General features: G+C 40.2%; 1 protein-coding gene across 3 annotated transcripts in view; it reads left to right on the forward strand.

Annotated features, from left to right (window-relative positions):
- Positions 1–14,617, forward strand: part of slc8a1b (solute carrier family 8 member 1b) — a 149,288-nt gene that overhangs the window by 125,617 nt on the left and 9,054 nt on the right. For all 3 annotated transcript variants that reach the window (XM_034222788.1, XM_034222789.1, XM_034222787.1), the window contains 2 exons: positions 8,219–8,404; positions 9,811–9,900. In XM_034222788.1, coding sequence (XP_034078679.1) covers positions 8,219–8,404; positions 9,811–9,900 — 276 coding nt within the window. The remainder of the gene's footprint in view (positions 1–8,218; positions 8,405–9,810; positions 9,901–14,617) is intronic.

Here is a 14,617-nt window from a genome sequence, read left to right on the forward strand (position 1 = left end):
AACCCCATAGAAAATCTTTGGAGGAAGTTAAAAGTCTGTGTTGCCCAGCGACAGCCCCAAAACATCACTGCTCTAGAGGAGATCTGCATGGAGGAATGGGCCAAAATACCAGCAACAGTGTGTGAAAACCTTGTGAAGACTTACAGAAAACGTTTGACCTCTGTCATTGCCAACAAAGAGTATATACCAAAGTATTGAGATAAACTTTTGTTATTGACCAAATACTTATTTTTCACCATAATTTGCAATACATTCTTTAAAAATCAGACAATGTGAGTTTCTGGATTTTTTTTTTCTCATTTTGTCTCTCATAGTTGAAGTGTACCTAGGATGAAAATTACAGGCCTCTCATCTTTTTAAGTGGGAGAACTTGCACAATTGGTGGCTGACTAAATACTTTTTTGCTCCACTGTATGTTCACACACATGCACACAGAACGATGCAGAGAACATGACATTTGCTTCAAAGCAAGACACCTGCATTGAATTAGCCATTACGTTGTTCTGAAATGCCAGTGTGCTGGTATTGTGTGTGGACACTTATTCTCTTCTCTTTGTGTTTATTGCATGGCTAATCGAGAGTTATCCCCAGATAAACACAGGGAGACAGGGAGAGATTAAGTGTGTGCTCTTCAATGAGCTGTTGTGCACAGACACTCATATTGCATCTGTTGACATTTACATTTAATTATTCAAGAGAAAGAAGTTTGTGTTTGTATTGTTAGCGGGAATGCGTAGGCTGCACGTTACTTTCTGAGAGACATAACCAACATTTTGAAACAGACGCAGCCTACACAAGGCAAAACTGCAGGAAAACGAATAGTTAAACTATCACTTAAAGGGGCCTATTGTGCTTTTTGGAGTTGAATAGACAGCATGTTTCCCTCACAGTCTCCCCCTGCCTGAAACGCTTCCGTTGAACTCCTTTGTTTACCTCCGTAACATAATGACATCACTTGTGCTTCTATTGGCTGACGCTCCAACATATTGTACGTGATAGCCTAAGGGGCGGGACATATCACAACAGAGCTGGCCAGTCAACCAATCAGAGCAGACTGGGCTCTGGTTTCAGACAGAGGGTGAAAAGAGGTGCTGCAGCACAGGCAGTATGAGAACAATAAAGACCTTTTTGAACATTACAGCATGGAGACATGTCAGAGTAGAGACACACAATACTAATAGAACCTCAAACTGAGCAGAATAGGGCCCCTTTAAAGTATCACTTAACAGCACTTACACTACACCAAATCTATACAACCATGGGTTTATGAATGGAACTAAACCTTAAACCCTTAATCGTTGCTCTGCAATAAAGGCGAGCACTTCACAGTCCATCAAATAAGTGTGAAAAATTAAACCTTTTATCCACATTACCCTGTCTACAGTTGTGTTGATCCACAGCAACATGGTGGACGTATTCTCTTTGAACCGCTACACTGTTACACTAAAAGCACAGCCGCCAGCAAAGGGACAATGATACAGTAGAGAGAGAAAAAAATCAATGAAAAGGAAATCAAGGGGAGAGCGAGATGGTTAGGAGGGAGAGTGACGGAGAAAGGTGTAAGAAAGAGATTTATGTGCAACCACTCGCTGCTCTCTAATTACTGAGTCCACACCACATTGTGCATCTCCTGCTACTCTGTGTGAGTGTGTTATTTATGGACACATGTCTGTTTGTGTCTGCCTATGTGTGTACACAACCAAGGGAACTGCACGTAAGTAATGGGTTTTCAAGGAAAAACATAGAGGAGAAGAAAAATACCAAAAAGGGCCTTGTAGCATAAAGGTAGCTGACATTGTGTTACCTGGATCATTAAATCACCTGGTTATACAGAAGAGACGAAGGACGGGAATATGAAGACTAAATTGTGCTTTTTACTCTGTTTTGAGGACATGTATTGGATATCTTTAAATGATAAAGGTGGAATTATTCTCCTTTCACCGTTCACGCGGGGTCTTAAAAAGTATTAAAAGTTGATAAATCAATTTAGCGAAAATAAGGCTATTAAAAAGTATTAAACGGCATTTTCCAAGGTATTACATTTTGTAGCTTGTTTTCAATAAGTATATAAATGGTCCAGAGAGGTTGTATTCTACAGTCTGCCTGAATGTAATCATGGCGTAGGTGTGTAGTGTGATTCTGTGTAGTTTATTTATGGCATCCCGTTGGATTGGACGTCATCTGAACAGGACATCACACGCTCACTGCTTGATAGCACGCGAGGGTCCGTTTACGCCGGTTGTTAAACAACATCGTTATGGGGAAATGCAAGTTTGCGTCCAAATGGTTGGAAGATAAGGAGGAAGGACAATCAATACTGTATATAGTCAATGTGAGGTGAAGTGTGTCGCCAAGGTAACCGGTTAAAACTCAAAGTGGCGATGAGGTCTTAAAATGTACGGAAAGGGTCTTAAAAGGTTTTACATTTGACTTCAGGATTCCTGCTTATACCCTATACAGTGAAAGTACAGTAGCTCAGCAAAAGTTGTGTTGCTATTTGATGTTAAATACTATAAGTTACCCTTATTTCATTGCAGTTCACATCTGTGCTTGCTTTACATTATCCACAATGTGCATCTTTGCGGTGATTGACAATGAATGGTTGACGAATTGATTGATTATTGAATTGATTGACTGACTGATTTGCTAGTCAAACTGACTGGCTCATTTCCTGTGGCTCCTATAAAGCGATATAGATACAAATAAAGTCAGAGGCTTTTCAAAGGATGGTACAAAAGTTGCATTTCAGTGCGTGTCCAAGACGGACCAGATGACAGCATGACAGGAGCAGTGGAACATGAATATAAAAGTGTCAGCATGAGTTCTGACAGACAGCCGTACATACGAACACAGAATGAGTCACCCAGCTGTCAGGGTTGAAGACAGAGCCTGTTAGTTTGAAGAAAGACTGCATTTGTTTTAGTCAACAATGAAGAGAAATGTGTTACAATGCAGAATTAATGTACAGTCGGGAGCTTTTGTTTCCATATTGACATTTTAATGTTTTGATGAATCCAGGATGGTAAAAAAATATGCCGGGTTTTTCAAATGTGACGTATGTGTGTGTACTTCCTCTGTACTTGTCAGTCCTGTTTTCAATTGTGAGTCTTTTCTATTCAGTGTGTGTTGTGGTTAGCTGTATGAAAACCGACATGTTTTTATCCAAAGGCTGTGATTCTTGAACAGAAAGAATGATGAAAGAGTGATTGAAGGGTAATTTTGAAACTACTTTGGAGTTTTCTGCACAAGAGCTAATTTGTCCACATCAGTTTCAAAGCCCCGTGTGCTAGTCCGTGCATCAATGAGACGCTAGATGTGTGTTTGTGTAAAAGGCAGTGGTATGTACATGCTCATTCCATACACTCTGACACACTCAAGTGCACACACCCCGCTTGGCTAGCAGCATGTGGAGATGAGCTGCAGTCTGCCCTGTGGCCACGCTCAGTGAGCAGCAAGAGAGAGAGTGTGTGTGTGTGTGTGTGTGTGTGTGTGTTGTGTGTGTGTGTGTGTGTGTGTGTGTGTGTGTGTGTGTGTGTGTGTGTGTGTGTGTGTGTGTGTGTGTGTGTGTGTGTGTGTGTGTGTGTGTGTGTGTGTGTGTGTGTGTGTGTGTGTGTGTGTGTGTGTGTGATTAGATATGTCTTGATGTCATGCTAATGTGTCATTTCTTGTTTTCATTGTTGCATGGGACAATATTTTTACATTTATTTCATCTTAGTCTCAAAATAAACTGCAAGGATGACTGATCAGGCAAAGTAGAGTGAGGAGGCTGTCCATAGCATTTAGAGAGTCACAATAGGCTGTAAAGGAATGAGGGAGATTTAGAGGGATGAAGCGAGAAAGTGACAGTGCATATTCAATTATAAAAAGGCTGTGTCAGCAAAGTGTGACCAAGAATGAAAAGAGTGTTTAAGAAGGAGAAGACCACTTTATCAGTATAAGGCGTAACTGAGCAATTGAGACACGAGATAATAGAATTTGCAAGTCAGGCATAGAAAGAAATAAAGCCGACAGAGAGAGTGAGAAGGACAAAACTCAAATAAATATTGAGGAACATCTTGGTGCAGGGGCTCATAGATATACATATCAAAAGCAGTAACTCAAAGTTAGTGAATACAGATAACCAATAACTTTATGACATCATTCTTGATACAACTATTAGTGCAACTCTTAGGACCTAATCATGAAAATAAGGGTTATTTAAGTATTCATTTTAGAAAATTGGTTTACCTAAAAACAACATTATCTCCTTACAATGGTCTGGATTATTTGGAGCGAATATATATCTGCTTTTCTGACTTTGTATCTTCATGATTTATTGCACTTTTTGAAAGTTACTTGGGATACAAGTGTCAGCTTTTAAATGCAATGTAATATAATCTCTTTCCCAAACGTTAGTCTACGGGGAAATGTGTTTTGGGAGCCAATGGTATTATGTGACAGACCAGGAAGTTGTAATCCTGTGGTAATGCCACTTTGTCAAATTGGACAATAATCTCAGCACTGTGTACGTTGTTCCCAATACACAGTGACCTCCTGGTGAGCAGTACATAAATGAAGCACTTTTTCGTATTTAAAAAACATTGCTAGCAACCATAACCCAGGCATAAGTAATGTGTTTCGTCAGATGTAATTGACAACTAGTGTGTGTGTTAGCGCAGTGTTTTTCAAAGTGGGGGCCCCGACCCCCCGGGGGGCCGCCAGGGGGCGCCAGGGGGGTCACGCAAAGTTTGAGGGAAACAGGATTTTTTTTTTTTAAACTTTTATTTTTTTTAAACTTTTTTTAGATGTTATTAATAACTGCATATCTATCAATCTATGTGTCCTTTGATGCCAATCTTTTCATATTTTTTGTTTTTGAATCACACGACCGCCCTTCAAGCCAATCAGAATCGAGCTGCCGCTACTGAGAGTGAAACTGAGTATCTGCTCAGCTTCTGGAGCAAGTGAGAGCTAGTGAATATTTCGCTCTGCAGCTGGATGAGAGCACGGATGTAGCAGAATTGTTTGCATACGTAAGATTTATTTCAGAAGACAACTTTGTTGAGGAACTATTATTTTGCAAAGCACTGGAAGGTAGGACCACAGTGTAATGGAAACTTCTGTGTAGCTATGCAGTGGGAGTCACCGACTCAGGAAGGAGACACGGGAAGAGCAGTAGCTTTGATGTCAAACACATGATGGTTTATTTGGAGTTAACGGCCGGAGGATTCACATCACAAGTCCAAGAGTCAGAGGTTCTGACTTCACGGTAGAGTTGCCACGTCAATTCTGGAGAGCCTCTCTCTTGCCAGCCCATCTAACTGGTTTCGCAGAGAGTAAACAACATATTTTGAGGAGATAGCCTAAACAGTGTGGGAACACAGAGCTACTTGCCTCGGACACCTATGACCTCGAAGATTTTACCTTGGAGTCCACAAATACAGAGAAGGAAGTGTCCCAGTGTACCCACAACACAGACCATCTGTATCCCAGTATTGACCGGTCACAGAATGGGAACAATAACATTATTGGCTAAGCCGCCTGTGTCCTTAAAGAAGGTAAACAGACATCAAGGTTTGTCCTGTATGTTACTAATTGGCGTCTTATGATAATTATTTCCACAACACACAGGAAGAGACATTTTCCAAGTTTTAGATGAGTACATCACCTCAAATGGACTTGACTGGTCTCGCTGTGTGGGTGTGTGTTCAGATGGGGCAGCGGCTATGACAGGCAAAAAAAAGCAGAGTGACAGCTTTGATCAGGCAGAAGGCCCCAAATGTAGTGGTAACGCACTGCATGTTCCATCGGGAGGCACTTGTACACATCATTTAAAAAATTGCAACAGGGGGGTCCCCGCCAGAGGGTAATGCTATACGGGGGTCCTTGGCATGGCAAAGTTTGGGAACCCCTGTGTTAGCGCGCACCTGTGAAGTCATTGTATAATGTAAGTATTATCCCAAAGAGATCACCAGAACATTTTGAATTTAGCCACCCACGAACAGAAATTAAAACCCATACACACAGGAACAGAAATGTACAAAAAGACCAAAGAAAGAGTCCAAGGCTGTGACAAAAGAGCACTTATACATATTCGAGGAAAGGAAGAGGGAGAGTTAGAAATGGCTCTATTCAGCCGTTACCGAGTGTGTGGAAGGAAGGAGAACTACTGTATAGGGAAAGTGTGTGTGTGTGTGTGTGTGTGTGTGTGTGTGTGTGTGTGTGTGTGTGTGTGTGTGTGTGTGTGTGTGTGTGTGTGTGTGTGTGTGTGTGTGTGTGTGTGTGTGTGTGTGTGTGTGTGTGTGTGTGTGTGTGATTGCTCTCGCTCTCTGTACTCACCTTCATTTATAGTTGATGATTTGATTTGTTCCAAGTGCTCTCGCAGTAAAGGAAGCATATCTTTTTAATTAAATTAAACAAGGAAACCATTGACCCTGGTAAAGTACTTTAATCTTCATTGAATCCCTCTCTAATTTATCGTAATCGTAAAACACACAGCCTGGATGTGGTCCGTGACTTTTGTTTAATGACTTAAATATGTTACTTACAGAAGGTCAGAGTCATCAACTGTTGTCAAGTTGTGCGACCGTCACTTTAAGAGTATGTGGTTAAAATTCGAAGAACAGTTTCAAGTTTGGTTTTGTGAAGATGATTTACCGTTGTATTATCTGTTATGACAGTTTTACCAAGGCTGATGTATTCGTGCATTCAGTCCCAAATGAAATATTTCCAAAGAAGGTAATTTATCCATCACTGAAATTGAAGGGTTCATGAAAGAGAGTGTCTCAGGATTTTGTTGTCGTTCCCAAAACGTCATATTCAAATAGTGAAAACTAATACCCTGTAGGACATTTATTCGATCATTGAGGAGTCTTCAAATGTTTACTTAAAACACTAATTAAAGAAAGAAAGCCACCTCGAAGAAAGCTGTATGATTTTACAGGAACCAATCAAAAACTCTTGTAATTGAATGTTAAAAATCAAACATTTCTGAACACTTGGATGAATCGCTTTGCCTGAAATATGTCAATACAAAAGGTACGATAAAATCATATAAACAAGCAGATGTTCAGAGGTTTTTGGTGTGCGTTGTTTTGAGCATTTAAAAGCATCACCAGCTCTAAGAAAGGGCAATCAGTATGCAGGGAGTGAATGATCAGGGTGAAATCAATAAGACCACGGTTTCTTTCACAGGGTTTGACCTAGTCAGCAGGTTTGGTTTATTCATTTATAAATGGAGCAGGCAGGAGTGTACAGACTGCTAATGGTGTGTGTGTGTGTGTGTGTGTGTGTGTGTGTGTGTGTGTGTGTGTGTGTGTGTGTGTGTGTGTTGTGTGTGTGTGTGTGTGTGTGTGTGTGTGTGTGTGTGTGTGTGTGTGTGTGTGTGTGTGTGTGTGTGTGTGTGTGTGTGTGTGTGTTGTGTGTGTGTGTGTGTGTGTGTGTGTGTGTGTGTGTGTGTGTGTGTGTGTGTGTGTGTGTGTGTGTGTGTGTGTGTGTGTGTGTGTGTGTGTGATGTTAGTGAAGAAGAGAGACACAGTGTCCTTTAACACTTTGCACTGTAGGTGTTTCGGTCAGTTTTGGATGGATCTTATATCCTAATGATATCCTTTTCAAAGCAGGTCTCATGTGAGTCTGTCAAACAAAGAAATAGATTTGTTCAACATCAACTTTGAGAAAGTCTCATTTCTATTTTCATTGCATTATTTTAGAGGTTGTGCTGTATGCCTATTACAGCAAAAAGGTTGATTCTAGTAACACTCAAACCACATTTGATGTAGTCATGATGTCTCTAACTGGTCTAAGGCTCCAGGTTTTTGATTAGATATTTAGATTAATTACTTTTCACTGGGATACATATTACTTCATTTACATGTAGTACTCATTTCAATTTCTATTGCCCGTGGAATAAGAACGAGGAAATGAAGGTCTCCTGCAAATAGCTTAATCCTAATGAGAACTCAATGATCTAATTTGATGCCTGTAAACCACCAGTAGTGTTTAATCCTTTGCAGGTACATGAAGGTAATCTCTGCCATCTTCCTCTATACTACTTCTATTCTATTTGATTGTATTTACTTGCACTATTTTATCTGTTTTATTGTGTTGCACTGTTGGTGGAGCCTCTGACCTCAGATTTTCATCGACATAACTACACTGTAGCTATGCACGAATGACAAAGCCATGAATCCTTGAAATCTTCCTCTCTAACCTTCTCTTTCTCTCTCCTCCTTCTCCCCAGGAGAGGATGATGACGATGACGAGTGCGGGGAGGAGAAGCTGCCGTCATGTTTCGACTACGTGATGCACTTCCTCACCGTGTTCTGGAAGGTTCTGTTCGCCTTCGTCCCGCCCACAGACTACTGGAACGGCTGGGCTTGCTTCGTGGTCTCGATCTGTATGATCGGCCTGCTGACCGCCGTCATTGGTACGATCATAGCTGACAAGACACATTATAGATCATAACATACTGTGACCAGCTGTGATCGTACCGGTGACGGCGGTTAGCAGGCCGATATCTTACAAATACCTTGAGCCAATCAAAAGAAGTAACTTAAAGTCCATAACAGGCAAATAATGACATATTTAATGACTGGATACTAATATTATTTCATGTTCATCACACATATTGACTGGTAAGTGTATACAATTTTAGTAGTGTCAGTAGAGTGTAGATTAGATATTCTTCATTTATCCCAATTCGGCATTTCTTTTTACTGAAGCATGTTAACAGACATTGCACATGAGGTAAAAATATAAACCCATAAAAGAAATATAGAATAACAATGAATATACAGTTTACTTATCAACAGTAGAAAAGATATACTGTATAAATATCAATAAGGTATCTAAATATTACACAATTTGAAATGTACAGATTAAGTTAGAATGCAAAATATATCAATCAATCAATCAATGTTTATTTATATAGCCCAATATCACAAATGTTACATTTGTCTCAGTGGACTTCACAGTGTGTACATAATATCAGTACGACAATACGACACCCTCTGTCCTTAGACCCTCACATCGTACAAGGAAAAACTTCCAGAGAAAACCCACAGTTTAAAGGGAAACATGGGAGAAACCTCAGGGAGAGCAACAGAGGAGGGATCCCTCTCCCAGGACGGACAGACGTGCAATAGATGCTGTGTGTAAATTGAAGAGATAATACATTTACAACATAGGTTTGGAAATGCGTGTGTCTATAATAAGAAGATGAATCCACGAGGATATCAAAAATCCTGTGGGAGTCATCAGGGAAGTAGAAGTAGAGATAGGTTCAGCCACGACTCCAAATTCAGGACTCAGGATCCAGGACTCAGGATGCAGGACTCAGGATGCAGGATCAGGATGCAGGATCCAGGACTCAGGATCCAGGGCTCGCGATCCAGGACTCAGGACCACAGCAACAGGATCATCCACGACTCAGGATCCCAGCGTAGATAGACACCAAAAATACATTTGGGGAAGCTGGGTTAATCGGAACATGAGAGTACCCAGGTACAGACAGAGAGAAGGAAGAAGTAAGGTGTCCCCCGACAAACTAAGCCTATACACTGTAGCAACAAAACTAGGGGCTGAATCTAATCAGCCCTAACTATAAGCTTTATCAAAAAGGAAGGTCTTAAGCGCACTCTTAAAAACGGATAGGGTGTCTATGAACCCAGAATAATATGAACATTATAAAAGTGTCCATAAAAGTAGTTGCAGTTTGTTTAATTAAAATGTCAAAGCAGTAAGGTAGTGTGAGTACAATATATGTACATTTTTCAAGGTTATTGAAAGGGAAAAAATCTCTATAAGTTTAATGTGTTTGTTTTATGATTACAGGTGACCTGGCCTCTCACTTTGGCTGCACAGTCGGCCTCAAGGACTCCGTCACAGCAGTAGTGTTTGTGGCACTGGGAACCTCTGTACCAGGTGTGTGTGTGTGCGTGTGTGTGTGTGTGTGTGTGTGTGTGTGTGTGTGTGTGTGTGTGTGTGTGTGTGTGTGTGTGTGTGTGTGTGTGTGTGTGTGGTGTGTGTGTGTGTGTGTGTGTGTGTGTGTGTGTGTGTGTGTGTGTGTGTGTGTGTGTGTGTGCGCGCGCGTACGTGTGTGTGCGTGTGCGTGCGATCGATCACATTCACTGAATGTTTAAACACATGTGCCGTACTTTATGTTCACGCTAATATACAGTTCACCGCTGTATTAATGTTCTTCAATATTGTTAGAGTCGGGAGGGCTGATCATTTATTCCAGGAAATTACTCAGACCTACTAATTGACCTAACCGAAGTGATTGAGTCTATGCAGGGGCGCCACCAGGAATTATGGGCCCCATGAAAAGATAATCACATTGGTTACTTTAACATTTTTTTCTTAATGTTCTAAAATTGTTTGGGCCCCTGTCAGTCACGGGCCCTTAGAATCGTCCTAACTTTTCACCCCCTTACGGCGCCCCTGAGTCTATGTAAGTTTACTGCTTGGCTCAGATCCACCAATGTCAGCAAGATCTCACCTCTAATAACTCCCCGAAGAACCAGGTTCAATTAACTGCTGTTTCAATTCAACTTTCTTAAATCTGTTTAAGCGATCCCGAAGGATTTTGATATCAGTAAATGAGATGTGGCCCTACCTAAGTGTGAGTGTGGCAGAGTGCAATCTTACCTTTGAAGCAGGAGAGGAGAGCGCAGATGTCTTTTAAGTTGTCCCAATCCAAAAGGTGGGATCAGTTTATTTGAAGAAAAATAGGTCCAAACTTATACAGGGTTTCTACCTTCTCTCTCTTTACAACATTATAATCATACTAAACCTATCATGCTGTGATCATGTTCTAATATGAAACTTTAATTCACAGTTTTACATTTATTACCATCATTTGTAACTTCAACTGCCCAATTCAGTTGTGACATTTAAAATCTCCCGATAGAATTTAGAGGCATTTCCTCCTAAAAGATCGGTGATATTAAAAAGCACATTCAAACTTTCATTCACCAAAACAGTTCATTTTCTCATTTCGACATTCGTATACTTCAACTAGTCCCGCATGAATTCGGAGGGCCTTTCCTCACAGGTCGCAGGGTACTAACATTAAACAAACATCAATTCATTCCACTCATTTCACAAAGAAAATTCACTCAGCTTTCAACAAAGAATATCGAGAGATAATTACCAAGTTTGAGATAACCTTACCGAGAGCTATTAGCCCAGCTCTGAAGCTCTCCCTCTCTCACCCAGTGTCTTTATGCTCAAAAACCGGATAGAAAACCCCCAAAACACCTCCTCCATACCCATATTTGTGGAAAACTGGGCATGGCTTCTGATGTACAGGACTGGACATAAGACACACCTTCCCATGTTTGTGTAAAAAGGACATGACCCCTGCAGGACTTGCAAAATATTATTCTCGGCTATGACATAACCACCTTTTGGAGGCCTCAATGTATTTCAGGAGCCCCCCTCCGTGTGTACTGCTGTGAGGGGAGAGGGAAGAAACTGCCTTCTCCCTTATCAGTGACACCCATAAACCATTATAGGCCCTTACACTCAACTTAACAAACCACTTTGTTTATACTGTAAATATAGAAACACATAACATATGAAACATTTTCATTGTGAGTTATACAAGAATATAATTGATTATACTTGATTATAATTAACTTTCGTTTTAAGTATTCAACATACTATGAAGATCACAACAATATCCTACTATTTACTCTCCGACAGTTTTAATCAAAAACCTTTCTCTCTCTCCACATTTGGCATCTAGCCTTGAGAGGTCTCTAAGCGTAACTACCCCGAGGTCTCTTTAAGGATAGATTTGTGTTCATCAGTGACCCTTATTCAGGGAGTATACCTTGACATTTCCATTCCTTTGATTTGGAGCTTTAATCCTCACTTTTATTTTCTTCAGCATACTGCAGTATAAATGAACTGCTTCATTCCTGCAATTAGGACTGCATTATAAAAGCCTTATTAAAGCTTTAACTGCAATCAAGTGAGACAAATCATTTGTAGCTCACAGAAGAATATAGTAAATATATTAAAATGTGAGGAGTCCACACTGTGTTGATGTTCACAGAATATATTCACACAATGTGTTGTAAAATGTATTTTTTCGTGCTCTCATTTCAAATAATCCAACAAATCCAATCTCCAGCATTTTTTGCCACTTTTTTATTTACATTTTTGATGATATTTTAGCGGCTTTAGTCTTTTATAAGCAGTTGATTTTGATGAAGATCCTCTACATGGTAGCAATCAACTGCATAAGAACAAGATGAGAGCAAGAGACCAATTTGATGTTTTCATTGATTAAATATATTAGTAGAAGAACAATACTTTATCTGAAATAAGAGTTTAGTTTTTCTTTTGGCTATTTTTTAAAACATCCAAAGAAAAAATATGCTGTCATGCTGAAGCATGCGTATGGTTCCCGGTCTCTCCAGTCTTTATCTGTAGAAGCCTGCGAGGAAACAGACAGCTGCATGAATCACCCTCTAAATGTGAGGAATCACTGGCGACTGCAAAAGCCGGCTTAATATGCTTTAACCTTGGCCCTGGTCCTCTGCTTCTGTACACACACACACACACACACACACACACACACACACACACACACACACACACACACACACACACACACACACACACACACACACACACACACACACACACACACACACACACACACACACACACACACACACACACACACACACACACACACACACACACACAGATGTAGCACGTGATTGAATGCTAGATGTATAAAATGCAGACACATTAACGAGTGCAAAACTGTAATTACATTGACAAACAGACTCACACTTGTATACTTGCAACATATTTAATCTTGAAATGTGCTTTGCACACTTGCACACATACACACACACACACACACACACACACACACACACACACACACACACACACACACACACACACACACACACACTGTGTCCACCATGTGTTATTAGCATATCGCTATTTGTCATGTCAGGCTCAGGTGGTCTCTGTCCTCCCATTTTGGGAGCAAAGGGAAAAAAGTGATGTATTGCATACCATTTCACTTTCTCACACACACACACACACACACACACACACAAATGCAAACATATGCACACAGAGGAAATATATTGTCTGAAAGCACACAAACGGAAACATTTATGGGCAAAAGCAATCACACGCAGCCGCTTGAAACACATAAATGCAAACACACACTCACATGGACATATTGCCATGTCAAATTGCAGACTGGAAACATTGTGGGTTAGCCTTTCAGAGGCCTTTAATAGCCCCCGTGGCACACAGACACACACACACACAAATGCACACAATCACACACACTGACAGAGAAACAGACCTCAAGTTCGTTGGTTATTACAGTTAATAAAACCCATCCTGTGCTGTGGTTCCATGATGATTAACCTCGTTTATCACTGTTAGCCAGGCCAACTCCCACACACACACATATACACACTTATACATACACACACGTACACACACACACATACACACATATATACATACACACACATACACACACACACATATACATACACACACTTATACATACACACACATACACACATATACATACACACACTTATACATACACACACATACACACATATACATACACACACTTATACATACACACACATACATATACATACACACACTTATACATACACACACATATACATACACACACTTATACATATACACACACACACATATACATACACACACACATATACACACACACATACATACACACACATATACATACACACACTTATACATACACACACATACACACACACACATATACATACACACACACACCAACCCAGAAAGGGATGAGGAGAAATTGAAAGGGGCAAAGCTTTTAAAGAGAATTATAACCTCAGGAATCCAAATCATTTGTTGTTGGTTTGGGATTTAGGCAAAGCCTCAGAAACTCATCTGTGAACACCTCCAGAGGGTTTTTAAAGTATTCTGTGAATCATTTCAATTTGGCATTGCAGTAAATGGGATTTGCACAGAGAAGGAAGAGATATTGTGCAGTAGACGTTAGATTAGAGAATGAAAGCATCTATACAAAATATTTGTTACTATAAATTGTATTTGCAGGATATTTCAGGTGAAATATTAAACCTTTCATATGTAGGCTGACATTGACTAAGGCAGAAACAAAAGCAAACTGCAGGGGTGTAAGTAACTTTAGATGAAAGCATTTTTCAAATGTTGCCCCTAACCTCAAGGGCATTAAAGTCATTAAGTACATTAAATAAAAGCCTTAAGAAGACAACAATTGAACTTGTCTGTGTTTGCAGACACAGAGAATTGGAGACAATCGTACGATTACCAGGAGGATAATTGATATGTATTCAATGTTACATCAGACTTTTTATCCAACTTGTTTTTGGAAGTTGAAAAGAACAGGGGAGAAGGCTAAAAAGGGAGAATTCAGATGGACTAAGCCAATGACTATACAAACAACAATCACAGTACCTAGATTAAATGAGGGAAATGTGCTGATAATTATTTATTTGTTGATACATTTGTTATAATATAATAGGGGAGGCGTGTGGTGCAGTGGGTTGTGCGTTGGTGTTCGGATCAGGAAGTCACAGGTTCACCGCAGTCAGCA

This window comes from Gymnodraco acuticeps, unplaced genomic scaffold (genome assembly GCF_902827175.1).
Source record: "Gymnodraco acuticeps unplaced genomic scaffold, fGymAcu1.1, whole genome shotgun sequence".
Taxonomy (NCBI): Eukaryota; Metazoa; Chordata; class Actinopteri; order Perciformes; family Bathydraconidae; genus Gymnodraco; species Gymnodraco acuticeps.